The sequence below is a fragment of the Cervus elaphus genome, chromosome 14 (genome assembly GCF_910594005.1).
Source record: "Cervus elaphus chromosome 14, mCerEla1.1, whole genome shotgun sequence".
NCBI lineage: Eukaryota > Metazoa > Chordata > Mammalia > Artiodactyla > Cervidae > Cervus > Cervus elaphus.
Genome location: NC_057828.1, coordinates 58,973,780 through 58,987,739, shown reverse-complemented (window position 1 = coordinate 58,987,739; position 13,960 = coordinate 58,973,780). Strand labels below are relative to the sequence as shown.

Here is a 13,960-nt window from a genome sequence, read left to right as displayed (position 1 = left end):
TCATAGTATGTTCTTGTTGGTGTTCAAAGAGACAGTGTCTTTCAAGAACCACTAAGAAATTTTTATGAAAGCTGAAAGATCAGCTAATTAATTTGTGTACATTAGTCCTCTCTAAATAAGAGTTGTTTATATTTAGGATATAATTGTTAATCTGTGGTTATTGCTCTTTGACTTACGTTGCAGTTCAATTTGTTTATTTTGTTTTCTTCATATAGATGACAGTCGAACTGCAAGCCAGTTGGATGAATTTCAGGAATGCTTGTCCAAGTTTACTCGATATAATTCAGTAAGACCTTTGGCTACATTGTCATATGCTAGTGATCTCTATAATGGTTCCAGCATAGTTTCTAGGTAAGTATTGGGCAGCATTCTTTACTATTTTCTTTTGCAGAGTATCTAGAATTTAATTGAATTTGAGAAGCAAGAGTGTTATGGTTAAGAGCCTGTGTTCTGAAATCCAGGTTGCTTGCCAATTTTTATGTCTGTGGTCTTCGGCAAGTTTCTGAATCTCTTTAGTCCTTGATTTATCTGTAAAATGGGATGTTTGTTAGTATCCACCTCATAGGGCTGCAGTTTGTTTTCTTATAATTCTTTTGTCTGGTTTTGATAACAAGGTATATTCTATATATTATAAGCTTATAATTATTATATTCTTATATAAGAATTCTTATATTCTTAAGATATAAGAATTAAGATAAATATAAGAATATAAGAATTCTTAAATTCTTATAAGAATATAGTTCTTACAGTCTTATTATAATTTATCTTATAATTCTTATATAAGCTTATATCCTTATAAGAATATATAAGAATATACATATATATATATATATTTCTCCTTTTCAGTTTTTTAGAAAAATTTGTAAAGAATTAGTATTATTTCTTCTTTACATATTTTGTACAGTTCTCCATTGAAGCTGTCTTGGTCTTGAGTTTTCTATGAGGAAAGATTTTTAAATACAAATCTAATTTTTAAAAGAGATTTAAGGCTAATCAAGTTATCCATTTCTTTTTGATTGAACATTAGTTTGTGCCTTTCAAGAAATTTGTCCATTTCATGTAGGTTGTTTAATTTATTGGTATACTAGTATTCATAGTATTCTTTTATTATCCTCTTAATATCTTTATATTCTGTAATGATTTTCCCTTTTTCATCCTTGGTTTTAGAAATTTGTTTCTTTTTTTTCCCCAACTTAATAGTCTGGCTTAGAAATTTTTATCTTCTCAAAAGAGCCAGCTCCTGGTTTATTGATACTCTCTATTTTTCTGTTCTCTGTTTCATTGATTTCTACTCTTAACTTTATTATTTCCCATTTTCTTCTTTCTCTTATCTTTCTAGTCTCTTAAGGTAGAAACTGAAGTGACTGAGTTGGAACATTTCTTCTTTTCTAATATAATTTGTGTTGTAAATTTATATTTTATGTGGTATCTTTTCTTTTTTCCCCAAATTCTTTTATTCTGGGAAAATACACAGGATATAAAATTTACTACCTTAACAAGTGGACTATTCACTGGTATTAAATACGTTAATAATACTGTGCACCTGTCATCACTGTCTGTCTGCTTAACACTTGACATCTTGTAAAACTGAAACTCAGTACCAATTAAACAATAACTCATTGTTTTTTCCATGCCCCCCTGCCCCCCCAGTCCTGGCAAGCACCATTCTACTTTCTTTGTCTATGATTTTGATTACTTCAAGTATCTCATATAAGTGGAATGGTGCAATACGTTTCTTTTTGTGACTGGCTTATTTCATTTAGCATAATGTCATAAGTGTACATCCATGTTACAGAATTTCCTTTTTATGGATGAATAACATTCCGTTGTATATATATGTATATATATACCACAGTTTGGTTATCTATCTGTCAATGAATTCTTGTGTTGCTTCCATGTTTTAACTACTGTTGAGATGCTACTATAAACATCGGTGTAAAAATATCTCTTTGAGACCTTGCATGCAGTTCTTTTGTGTATATACTCAGAAATGGAATTGCTGGATCACATGGTAATTTTGTTTTTAATTTTTTGAAGAACTGCCATACTGTTTTCTACTAGGGCTATACCACTTAGTATTTTCCCCAGCCGTGCATAAGGGTTCCAATTTCTTCACATCCTTGCTAGGACTTGTTTTCTGTTTTTTTGATCATAACTATTTATTGGGTGTGAGGTTAGATTTGATTTGATTTGAATTCCCTAATGATTAGTGATGGTCTTTTCATATGCCTACTAGTCATTCTTGCCTGGAAAATCACGCAGAGAGAGGAGCCTATTAGGCTACAGTCCATGGGGCCGCAAAGAGTTGGACAAGACTGAGCGACTTGACTTTCACTTTTCACTTTCACTAGTCATTTGTATATCTTCTTGGAGGAAATGTCTGTTCAAGTCCTTCTTCCATTTTTGAATTGAATTTGTTTTTTTGTTGTTGAGTTTCAGGAATTTCCGATACATTCTGAATATTTTTTTAATTAAAGGATAATTGCTTTCCAGTGTTGTGCTGGTTTCTGCTGTAGAGCAGCACAAATCAGTCTAATCTGAATATTAATCCTTTATCAGATTTGTAAATACTTTTTCTCATTCTGTGAGTTGCCTTTTTACTCTGTTGGTATTGTCTGTTGATACACATAATTTAAAAAATTTTATGGTCTTATTTGTCATGTATTTTTTCTTTTCTGTTGCTTGTGCCTGTGGTGGCATACAAGAAATCATTGCCAATCTAAAGCTGTAAAAAGAGTTTTATGGTTTTAAATTTCAGTTTTTGATCCATTTTGAGTTAATTTTTATATGTAGTTTTAAGGAAGGATCTAAATTCATTCTTTTGCATGTGAATATCTAGTTTTCTCAGGATCATATGTTAAAAAAATTGTCCTTTCTCCATTGAGTGGGCTTGGCACTCTTGTTAAAAATCCTTTGATCATATATGCAAAAGTTTATTTCTGTATTCTCTCTTCTATTTCACTAGTGTATATGTCTGTTTTTATCTATGTTTTTTGACTCCTATAGACTTGCAGTAAGTTTTGAAATCAGGAAGTGTGAGTTCTCTAGCTACTTCAGGTCCTTTGGAAATCCATGTGAATTTTAGGATGGGTTTTTATATATCTGTAAAAAAAAGTTACTGGGATTTTGATAGGAATTGCATTAAATCTGTATGTCACTTTGGCTAGTATTAACATCATAACGATATTCGACCTTCCTGTCCATGAACATGGGATGTGTTTTCGTTTATGTCTTTTTCTCGTTTCTTTCAGCAGTGTTTAGTAGTTCTGTTGTACAAGTCATCACCTTTGTTAATTGCTAAATTTTTTTTTTGATGCTGGTGTTTTCTTATTAGATTGTTCATTGTAGTTGCATCAAAGATATGATATTTTTTATTTTTACTCAGTTCAAAAGACATTTTAGTTTCAAACTTGATTTTATTTTGACTCATGGATTATTGAGACTTACTAGTTTTCAAATATTGGGTTTTTCTAGTTATCTTTTTGTTATTAATTTATATTATTTTTGTCTTAATCATCTTGATGACCATTCTTTAAATTTTTTTTAGCAAAAGTTTCTAATATACTTAAGATGGGAGAGAATGGAATCCTTTTTAACAGTCATCTCCCAGACTCATCAGTGATCCAAATTTTGCTATACTTCCTTTGTTTATACTCTTTATTCTTACTCTCTTGGCTTAAATATTTTGAAGCAGACGCCAGGTATCTTGTCATTTCAACCATACATTGCTAAGAATCTCTATGTCTTAAAATATGGACATTATATAACTACAAGGCTGTATCTCATCTTACACAATTAGCAGTAGTCCCTTGGAAGCATCAAATTGCTAGTGTATGTTCAAATTTTCTTGATAGAATAAAGAAGCCTTAAAAAAGATATTTTTGATTCAGTTCAGGAATTTGACAAGTTTTAACTTTTTAGAAATTAGTAAAACTACACGTGCTTTTTCATTTACATGACTAAGATTTTTATTTATGTAATTAATATTCATCTTGAAATTCAGGCCATTAGCTAAAAAGACCATTACATTAAATCTTACTATATTCAAGCTTGTTTAACTTGGTAACAAATAAGACAAAAATCATACATTTATTTATTTTTCTATAGGTTGAAAATAGAAACATTCCTAATCATGCCTTGGAATGATTAAAATTTAAAAATGCAGAAGTTTGTGGGTTTCGCTTAACTAATTAATTAAAGTGGTAATTAACCTATTTAGCAAAAATTCATTGACCACCTAGTGTAGGCAAGGCTAGGCATATAGCCATGAACAGGTCAGCTTTGATGCTTGGATTCAGGAGAACTCTCAGTTTTATTTCAGTGCTTTTATACAATAAATCTTATTGACCTGCTATGTATACATTTACCTATAATTATATGGCTCCAACTGAAATGTAATGCAGGTTAAAAATCTGTTGTAATATTGATTAGTGTCTCAGACCATCATGAATTCATCCTGAATTATATTTTCTTCTCCATTTAAAAATGAACAAAAACCAAAAAGCAAAATAAAAATTGCCTTCTTAACTTCATATTACAAAAGCAGCATTTCTAGTTAGAAAATGTAGGATTGATTATGCACTTCTGTGTGCATGCATGCTAAGTCGCTTCGGTTGTGTCCAACTCTTTGCGACCTTATGGATTATATAGCCCGCCAGGCTTCTCTGTCCACGGGATTCTCCAGGCAAGAATGCTGGAGTGGATTGCCGTGCCTTCAGGCCATCTTGGGCATCTTCCTGACTCAGGGATCGAACCTGCATAGGTATTCAAAAAAGAATAAGAGCTATTCTTTTTTCATCATTCCTGAAAGCCATTTTAGCTTGATTTAATGTAATTCTGTTTTTTAAAAAATAAGTAAACCTTAATCATAGAAAGACACTGTATCAGAACGCTGTGTTTTCTGAGGCAGACATATACTATCATAGGAAAATTTAAGATTTCAGTTTGGAAATATCTCACTTACTGAAAGTGAGATTAGTTGTATCAGAATATTTCAGTCAAAATATTTCAAGCAAAAAGCTTAAAGGTACCTTTAATTGTTTCATCTTGGATGTAAACGTCCATTTTTTTCTCTTATTTACATTGAATTAATGTTTCTGAAGGAAAAATTTCCGATTTTAAAAGTCCATAAGCAAAACTGATGAAGACTATACATACAATCCATACAAGAAACATACAATCCATACAAAGAAACATACAATCCATAGTATTCAAGGGATTTTGAAACTTTTGCAACACTGGTGGTTTTTGGTTTTTTCTAGTTTCTCACATTCAAACACATCATTGATAACAGATTCATTTTGATAACAGATTCATTTTCAAAGCTTTCAATTCCTTGCTAATTAGGACATTTAATGAAGAATTTCTTTGGGAAAGAGAGGTGAGACATGTTAGGGATGACAGTTAATGTTCATTTGGTACATTAATTCATTGCATTATAGAAGAAATTATTCTTTCTGTAAAATTACATGAAATGTGTCCAGTGTTTGGTCATTTATTGCAGTGAGAATCTCACTGAGAATAAAAGCTGAACCAGAAACTTCTGCTTTTTAAAATTTGTCATCCTTTGCTTATGGGTCACGTTGGGTTATTTAAAGTTTAACACCATGTTCATAAGTCCACAAGGTGGCAGCATTTGTTTACTTTGACAGTATCTCAACTATTAGACAACAGACAAGGTGTGGAAATGAGTGACTTATAAGTGAAGTTCATTCTCATGAATACTAGGTAGTCCTCGGTTAACATCAACAATTAATAGAAAGGATAGGGAACTTTTCTGACACATAGCAATAGTGGTACATTTTGCATTTTTTCTTAAATTAGGTATTCAGTGGCCATCAGAGAGAAATGCTTTGATGCTGCATTGTTAAACTTACTGACTCCTTAGTGGCAGTGGCAGTTTGTTGAATTCTTGGTTTGAATTATGCATACCTAGATTGTTTTGGTTAAAATTGTTATACTCTCTATCTGTAGTTTAGAGATTATTTTAACATTTTTGTTTCTATTTTCTCAAATTCTTGAAATAGAATTACATCAGGCATTAGTAAATTCATAAGAAAATGGTTATATATTGTGGCATTTTTTTTGCTGCTGGCAATGTGGTGATGTAGTGTTTGATTACCTTTCCTCAGACACCATTATAAGTATTTTACATGACATTGTAGGTGTGTCACTGATTCTTTTAATCTTTATATCAGCCCTCTGGAGTCAGGCATTGTCATTCATCTCATTCTACACAGGAGGAATTGAGAGAGAAATTTTCTAACTTGTCCAAGGTCAACACAGTGCTACAAAGTGACAGAACTAAGATTTGAACTAAGATGTCCCGGGCCCTGGGTTCTGCTGTTCTAGTGTCCCGTCAGGATCTGTTGAAACCGTGGGAAAAGTTTCTGAAAATTGCTTTACTTTTGAGACAGCCAAAAACAGTAGTTCTTGAGAGCTTCTGATACTTTGTATCCCAATTACATCTAGCTTGGCTTCAATAATGAAAATTTACTTTTAATTTAATGTAGATATGACATTCCATTGTCACTTTTGCATGGTTTGAAAATATTCAAATTAAATACTTTTTTTTTTTTTGTAGTAGCCAGTTATAAGGATTGATTTAACTTCCGTTTTTAGTGACAGTCAGTGCTGATTCAGATTTAGGGTACCTTTTAATATATTCTTTATTGTAGAATACTGTGAGTTTTAAATTTGTGCTTAAAAATAGGTTGTCTCCAGGTAACTAGTGACTTGTTTTCTGGGGAAGAAGTTTGATTTTTAGGGCTGCTTATGCATTCCTCTTTTTTTCAGACCATATTTCTGTTACTGTCTTAAGAGTTAGTGGGCCATCTGGGGTTGTTGAGAAATGAGAGGAGTGGGAGTGCAGAGCAAAGGATTTTTTTTTTCTTTTTCTTCAGAGTTTGGCCTGGGGCCAATTTTTTGAAGCAGTAATTTAAAACATTGTGTTCTAGGCTAGAAGCTTCTGCAGGGAGGGGATCTTGTCTGCCTTATTCCCTGCTGCATCTCCATGTCTGGCACGTGGTAGGTGCTCATTAGTAAATAGTTGTTGAATGAATGCATGCATGAATGGAAAACTGTCTGCAGGCCCTGGAAGGGCCCAGAGCAGGCAAGGATCTAGCAGTTGTCAACCTTCACCTGCTTTTACATATTTGCTTGCTGATAAGTATTCCTTTGAATAAAGTATCCCTAGGCTAAAAAAGAAGTCTGTAAATCACCAATGACACATGACAGAAAAATAAGTTAATGTTAACAACTTAAAATAGAGACATCCAAGCTTGTCAGCAAGTGTTAATGAGTTTCCTACATCTGTGACAATTCAAGACACAGTCTAAAGACAAAATAAGGAACAGTCTACATTTAAGCTTTAGAAATTGCTACATACCCTCCCTACCCCCCATAAGCCTCTGTCCTAACTTTTTCTTCTTCATCTCAATTCCTTTTAGTTTTCCTGTTTCTTTTCTTTTGCCCTTGCTTAGGCTGAGGCTTGTCAGTAGTACAGTGAAACAATAAACTCAAATCATTTTATGCTTATTACCACAAAGTATTGATTAGGCTAGCATTTGAGATTTTAGTAGGCTAGTGAAACTTTGTCACTAATCAGAACAGAAAGCCAACAACAAAGGCTTAGAATTAGAATGCTGCCTTCTATTCATGATAAAATTATTTACCTGGAAAAGACTAGAGTTTGTTGAACTAATGACTCTTTCCAAATAATCAAAGTAGATAAGGAATTAGAATGATTCTGTTTGGTACCAAGAGACAGAAGTAGGACTAATGGCCAGAAAGTAAAGGTGAAAGTGTTAGTCATTGGGTGCTGTCTGACTCTTTGAGACCCAATGCACTGTAACCCACTGGAAGCCACATTTTAATATTAATACAGGGAAGATTTGCTCTTCTGAATTTTTTTAAAACTAAGCTCTAGGTTTTTTTTTTTTTTAATCTAGAAAATTTTTCCACAATCCTTAGATCAGTTATACATATTTACCTGTATTTTTTACAGTATTGTTTTTGTTTTAATTTTAACTGTATGTATTTATAACAAATACTATAATGTTGAGAGTACAGATAAGAGTGATATACAACATAGTGGCAAACTTATAAGCCAATATATAGAATAAAGTGTAATAAATGCTAGGAAAGCTTTACTGGGTACAGTATGGAGAATGGATTTGAAAGAAGCAAGAGTAGGAAGTAGGGAGATCCAATATGTAGATGGTTGTTGAAATTGGCCAGGCATAGTACATGATGCTTGCTTACGTGGGTGAGGTCAATGAGGCTTGGGTGAAGAAGTGTTTTAAAAATATGTGGGGACTAGGGTAAACAAAACTTGATGATTGATGGATGTTGTCTTTGAAGCAGAGGATGATAACTTACAGGTTTTAGGCTTCAGTAGCTGGACAGAAAAATTGGAGTGTCATTTACAGAGACAGGGATCCTGGAAGAAGGGTAGGTTTAAAGGTAATGAGGCACATGGGATCTTGTGCTTAGGCTCTACGGTTCTACAGAGACGAGGTCTGTGATTATGGGGATTTGTACAGTTGGTAATTGACTTTGTGGTTGTAAACTCATAGAGCTCCAACATCTAAAGGTCAGGCAGACGAAGAGGAACCAGTAAAGCAGATCAAGGAGGTTTTTAGATGAAAACGAAAACTAGGGGAGTTTATTGCCGTGCAAACCAATGAATGAGGAAAGGTAAGATAATTTGTAGGATTAGATCATGTGCAGGATTGCATCCAAGCAAAGTTGCTTTCATTAGAAGGGAGGACACTTCCTCCATAATAGTAGGGAAAGAGAAGAGAGTGGGTTCAAAGACAGGCATGCTTGTATATTTAGTGACAAGGAGAGAAAAAGAGCTCTTCTCATAAGTGTTTATGTTTTTCCCATATGTCATCTCAGAGTGACATATAGAAAGGGTGGTTAGTGTATATGTTTGGCTATAAAAGAAAAAGATATTAGATGATTAAAATGATTAAATTTATGGACGATGGAACTTAAAAGGCATACTGAGGGAAATAAAGATAGGCACGGGGTTGAGAAAGAGGCAGAAGTGGTGGAATCAGCTGTGTGGAGGCTGAGAATAAAGGATTGTGAGAATAGAGAGCAAGTAAGGGAGTGTTGGTATGGAGATTGTGGTGAGAGTTATTTTCATTTTTGGCAGGGAATTCTTTTTCATCTCTGTGCTCCCGACACTGGGTAGTTTGCATGATGTCTAATGGACTGTCCTGTTTGTTGACCCAATTGTAGAATAAACTAAAATGCAAGGTAAAAAGTAAATAATAAATGCTTGTAGGAATCTGATAAAATGCTGAAAGAGTTGACTAAAGACAAAGTTCACTTTAGGCTGTGACTTTCAAGTTCCTGAAGGTATTTGAGGTGGTTCTTTTAATTTTTTTCTTCTGAATTTCTATAGATTATTCTTTCTCAACTTGGTCTTTAAGAGGAAATGACATTACTATACTATTCTTTTCTTCACTGTGTTCAAAATCCTTGCTTTTGTAATGTGTTGCTGAAGTTTGTGGTGGAAGTGGTAATTGTTGTTGAAGTCTGGTTGTCATTGTACTTGCTTCAGTTTAGGGGGAAAACAAAGCTTGGTTTGCAGCTTCTCCAGATAGGTTCAGTGATAGCAGCAAGAAGTGACAGCTGCCTAGCTTGACAAAGGGACAAATGATGAAACTGCAAATAGGAGCTAAAAAGTAAAGCACGGTGTTTTCTATTTAACATGAGGTTAAGTGGTTTGCCGTATTTTAATAGATTCGTTGAGATCATGAGAGATCACTGAGGTGCAGTAGAATGTGGTAGCTAATGTCAGCAGGGCTGTTCACCTTACTGTGCTCAGTGTGTTCGTGTAAAGATCGTAAGGGATATATTATATTTGATAGATTGTATTCATTAAGGGTCAAAAGTTGGTTCTAAAATTTATTTAACTAATGTTTATTGGGCACATACTCTGACTTAGAGCAATAGACTGATATGTCCAGATAATACTATTCTGTTATCCTTTAAAAATAATTTTAAATATACATACTGCCATTGGCGTAAATATAATATGAAATTTCATATTTCTTGTAACTACTTTAAAAATTTTAGTTTAAAGCTTTGCACTGATTTTATTTATATAAAAGAAGATGTTATGAATAAGAAAAATACTGACTTTTATGCTTAGTACAGGAATCAGCAAGCTGTGACCCATGGGACTCACATTTGGTCCATCACCTATTTTCTTTTTTAACTTTTTATTTTGTATTGGGGAATAGCTGATTAACAATACTGTGATAGTTTTAGGTGAACATCAAAGGGACTCAGCCATATATACATGTATCCATTTTCCCGCAAACTCCCTTTCCATCCATTCTGCCTTATAAGGTTGGGCAGAGTTTCCTTTCAGAGTTTCTATAGAAACTTCCAGTGGGAAGTTTCCTTCCCATAACAAGGCAAAGGTCCTTGTAGGTAGGTCCTTGTTGGTTATCCGTTTTAGATATAGCAGTGGCCATCAACTATTTTTGAATGACCCAGGAACCAAGCATTGTGTTTATATTTTTAATTGGTTGAACAAAACAAAAGGAAAATAATAACGTAATAATGTACAGTAACATGACTTAGAATAATGACAGGAAAATTAGGTGACATTTAAATTTCAGTGTATCCATAAGTGGGTTTTATTGGAACACAGTCTTGCTCATTCCTTTCCATATTGTCTCTGGCTGATTTTGAATTGCAGCAGCAGAGTTGAGTAGTTTGAAGAGAGACCCACACAGCTTCTCTGACCCTTTTACAGAACAGTTTTGCTGACTCTTGAACTAGTGGGTTTGCTTAGGCTCTAAAGACGTACTACTCCAAAATCACTGCAGATGGTGATTGCAGCCGTGAAATTAAAAGACGCGTACTCCTTGGAAGGAAAGTTATGACCAACCTAGACAGCATATTAAAAAGCAGAGACATTACTTTGTCAGCAAAGGTCTGTCTGGTCAAGGCTATGGTTTTTCCAGTGGTCATGTATGGATGTGAGAGTTGGACTATAAAGAAAGCTGACCGCCAAAGGATTGATGCTTTTGAACTGTGGTGTTGGAGAAGACTCTTGAGAGTCCCTTGGACTGCAAGCAGATCCAACCAGTCCATCCTAGAGGAGATCAGTCCTGGGTGTTCATTGGTAGGACTGATTTTGAAGCTGAAGCTCCAATACTTTGGCCATCTGATGCGAAGAGCTGACTCATTTGAAAAGACCCTGATGCTGGGAAAGATTGAGGGCAGGAGGAGAAGGGGACGACAGAGGATGGGATGGTTGGATGGCCTCACCGACTCAATGGACATGGGTTTGGGTGGACTCCAGGAGCTGGTGATGGACAGGGAGGCCTGGCGTGCTGCGGTTCATGGGGTCACAAAGAGTCGGACGTGACTGAGCACTGAACTGAACTGAACTCCACTTGATTAAAGCTCTGTCATATTTTGGGGGCCTTAGTGTCTATGAAAGAAAAGGGGCTTTGTATCAGATTTTCTAATCTCCTAGTGGTGACTGGCTGACTATTTTATATACTTCATCATTACTTAACCTAAATGATAACCTAAATGAGCTATCACTCCATCATTGGTTGAGTGATAACTATGGTTTTTAGTCCTCTTGTAATAACCAATTCTGGTTTGTTCAGCAGAAGGTTTCCTATTTGTGTCTTTTAAAAATTATTTTTTGAGTGGAGCTGGAAAATGCCTTGAAATAAGACAAAAGCTTGCACTCTGACTAGCTGTATCATACTCGTCTTCACCCATGGCTGCTTTCCTGCTGCTAGTAGTTGTTGTCTTTCTCTTCCCCTCTCCTCTCCCACGTTCATAGGTGATTTTTGTAGATAGCTCTTAAAGTTATAAAACATTGTTCTTTGATCCATCCTTGAGAGGGCTAAATTTGTTGTTCTGTTATTTACATAATTTAAGTTTAATATATGTAGGATCACAAACTGGGTAGTTTTAAAAATCACCTTTGTTGAAGTACGATTTACAGTAAAGTGTTAAATTTTAATTTTGGCAATTGTATAAACCACAATCTAAATAGAGAACATTTCCAAAAATTTTATTTACTGTCATTTTGCTTTTAATTCTCCAGACTCCTCTCCCAGGCCACTGGCTCTCTGCTTTCTGTCATCATAGAGTAGTTTAGTCATTCTGGAAAGTGAAAGTGAAGTTGCTCAGTCGTGTCCGACTCTTTGCAACCCCATGGACTGTGTAGCCTACCAGGATCCTCAGTCCATGGGATTTTCCATGCAAGAATACTGGAGTTTGTTGCCATTTCCTTCTCCAGGGGATCTTCCCAACCCAGGGATCAAACCCAGGTCTCCCTACATTGTAGACAGACGCTTTACCGTCTGAGCTAACAGGGAAGCCCTATCATTAGTTATTCTGGAGTTTATTATAAATGGAACCATACAGAATGTACTCCTTTGTGTCTAGCTTGTTTAGCTCAGCATGTTTTGAGATTCATCCATGTTTTCTGCATCAGTTGTTAGTTAGTTAATTATTTAGCAATATTCCATTTAATGAATATTCCACAGTTGGTTTATCCTTCATGTATTGATGGACATTTGAGTTCTTTCTAATTTTTGACTATTATGAATAAAGCTCCTATGAATATTCACATGCTAGTTATTTGGATATCATTTTCACATTTATTTCTCTTGGGTAAATACCTGGGATTGAAATTGCTGGGTTGTATGATTAGTTTGTGCTTAACATTTTAAGATGGAGAAGGAAATGGCAACCCACTCCAGCGTTCTTGCCTGGAGAATCCCAGGGACAGCGGAGCCTGGGCTGCTGTCTAGGGGTTGCACGGAGTCGGACACGACTGAAACGACTTGGCAGCAGCAGCAGCAGCAGCAGCATGTAAGAGACTGCTAAACTGTTTTCCAAAGTGATTGAGTTATTTTAACATTCCAGTCAGCAGTGTAAGAGAGTTCCATTTGTCTCACACCCTCAATAACTCTTGGCATTGTCAGTCTTTTTACTTGTGGATGTATAGATATTTGCTTGTTACATGTGTTTCCCTTGTGACTAATGCTTTTCAATGTGCATATTGGCCATTTTGTGTATCTTTTATGAAGTACCTATTCAAATTTTTTGCCCATTATTTAAAAATCAGCCTTTACTATCATTGAGTAGTGAGAATTTTTTATGTACTAGAAATATGTATTGGTAGTATTTTCTCCCAGTCTGTGACTTGCCTTTTAATTAATGGTGTCTTTCAAATAACATAAGTATTTAATTTTTATGAATTCCAGTTAGTTTTTTAAAATGATTTAGGCTCTTTCCTTTAGAAATGTTTGCCTGTCCCGAAGTATGAAGATTTTTATCCCCTGTTTTCTTCTATAATTTTAATAGTTTTAGCTTTTATGTATAAATCTAAAATCCATTTCAAGTTAATTTTTGTTTAGATTTTGAAGTAAAAGTTGAAAATCAGTTTTTCCCCCCAGTATGGATATCCAGTTATTCCAAGTATTATTTGTTTAAAAGGTGAACCTTTCCCATTGGCTTCTATCTTTAGAACCAATTGAGCAAGTATGTATAAATGTACTTCTTGACACTCTGTTCTGTTGTATTAATCTGTATGTCTGCTCTTTGACTGGTACTACACTCTCTTGATTATTTTTTGTAGTTTGATAATAAGCCTTCAAATCAGGTAATGTAAATTCTACAACTTTGATACTCTTTTTCGTAGTTGTTTGTTATTCTAAATTCTTTGCATTTCTGTAAAAATTTTAGAACAAGAACTCTCTCTGTCTTTTTTCACCCCCTCCCCCCACCCCCCCACAACATTCCATGGCTCCTCTGTCCATGGAATTTTCCAGGCAGGAATACTGGAGTGGGTAGCTATTCCTTTCTCCGGGGGATCTTCCTAACCCAAGGATTGAACCCAGGTCTCCCACATTACAGGCAGATTCTTTACCATCTGAGCCACCAGGGAAGCACCCTGTTT

At 34.8% G+C, this 13,960-nt stretch overlaps 1 protein-coding gene across 4 annotated transcripts in view; it reads left to right on the top strand.

The window, feature by feature from the left end:
* The window catches only part of COP1 (COP1 E3 ubiquitin ligase), a 214,756-nt gene that overhangs the window by 106,650 nt on the left and 94,146 nt on the right, over positions 1 to 13,960 (top strand). For all 4 annotated transcript variants that reach the window (XM_043924369.1, XM_043924370.1, XM_043924371.1 and 1 more), the window contains one exon: positions 216 to 351. In XM_043924369.1, the coding sequence (XP_043780304.1) occupies positions 216 to 351 (136 nt within the window). The remainder of the gene's footprint in view (positions 1 to 215; positions 352 to 13,960) is intronic.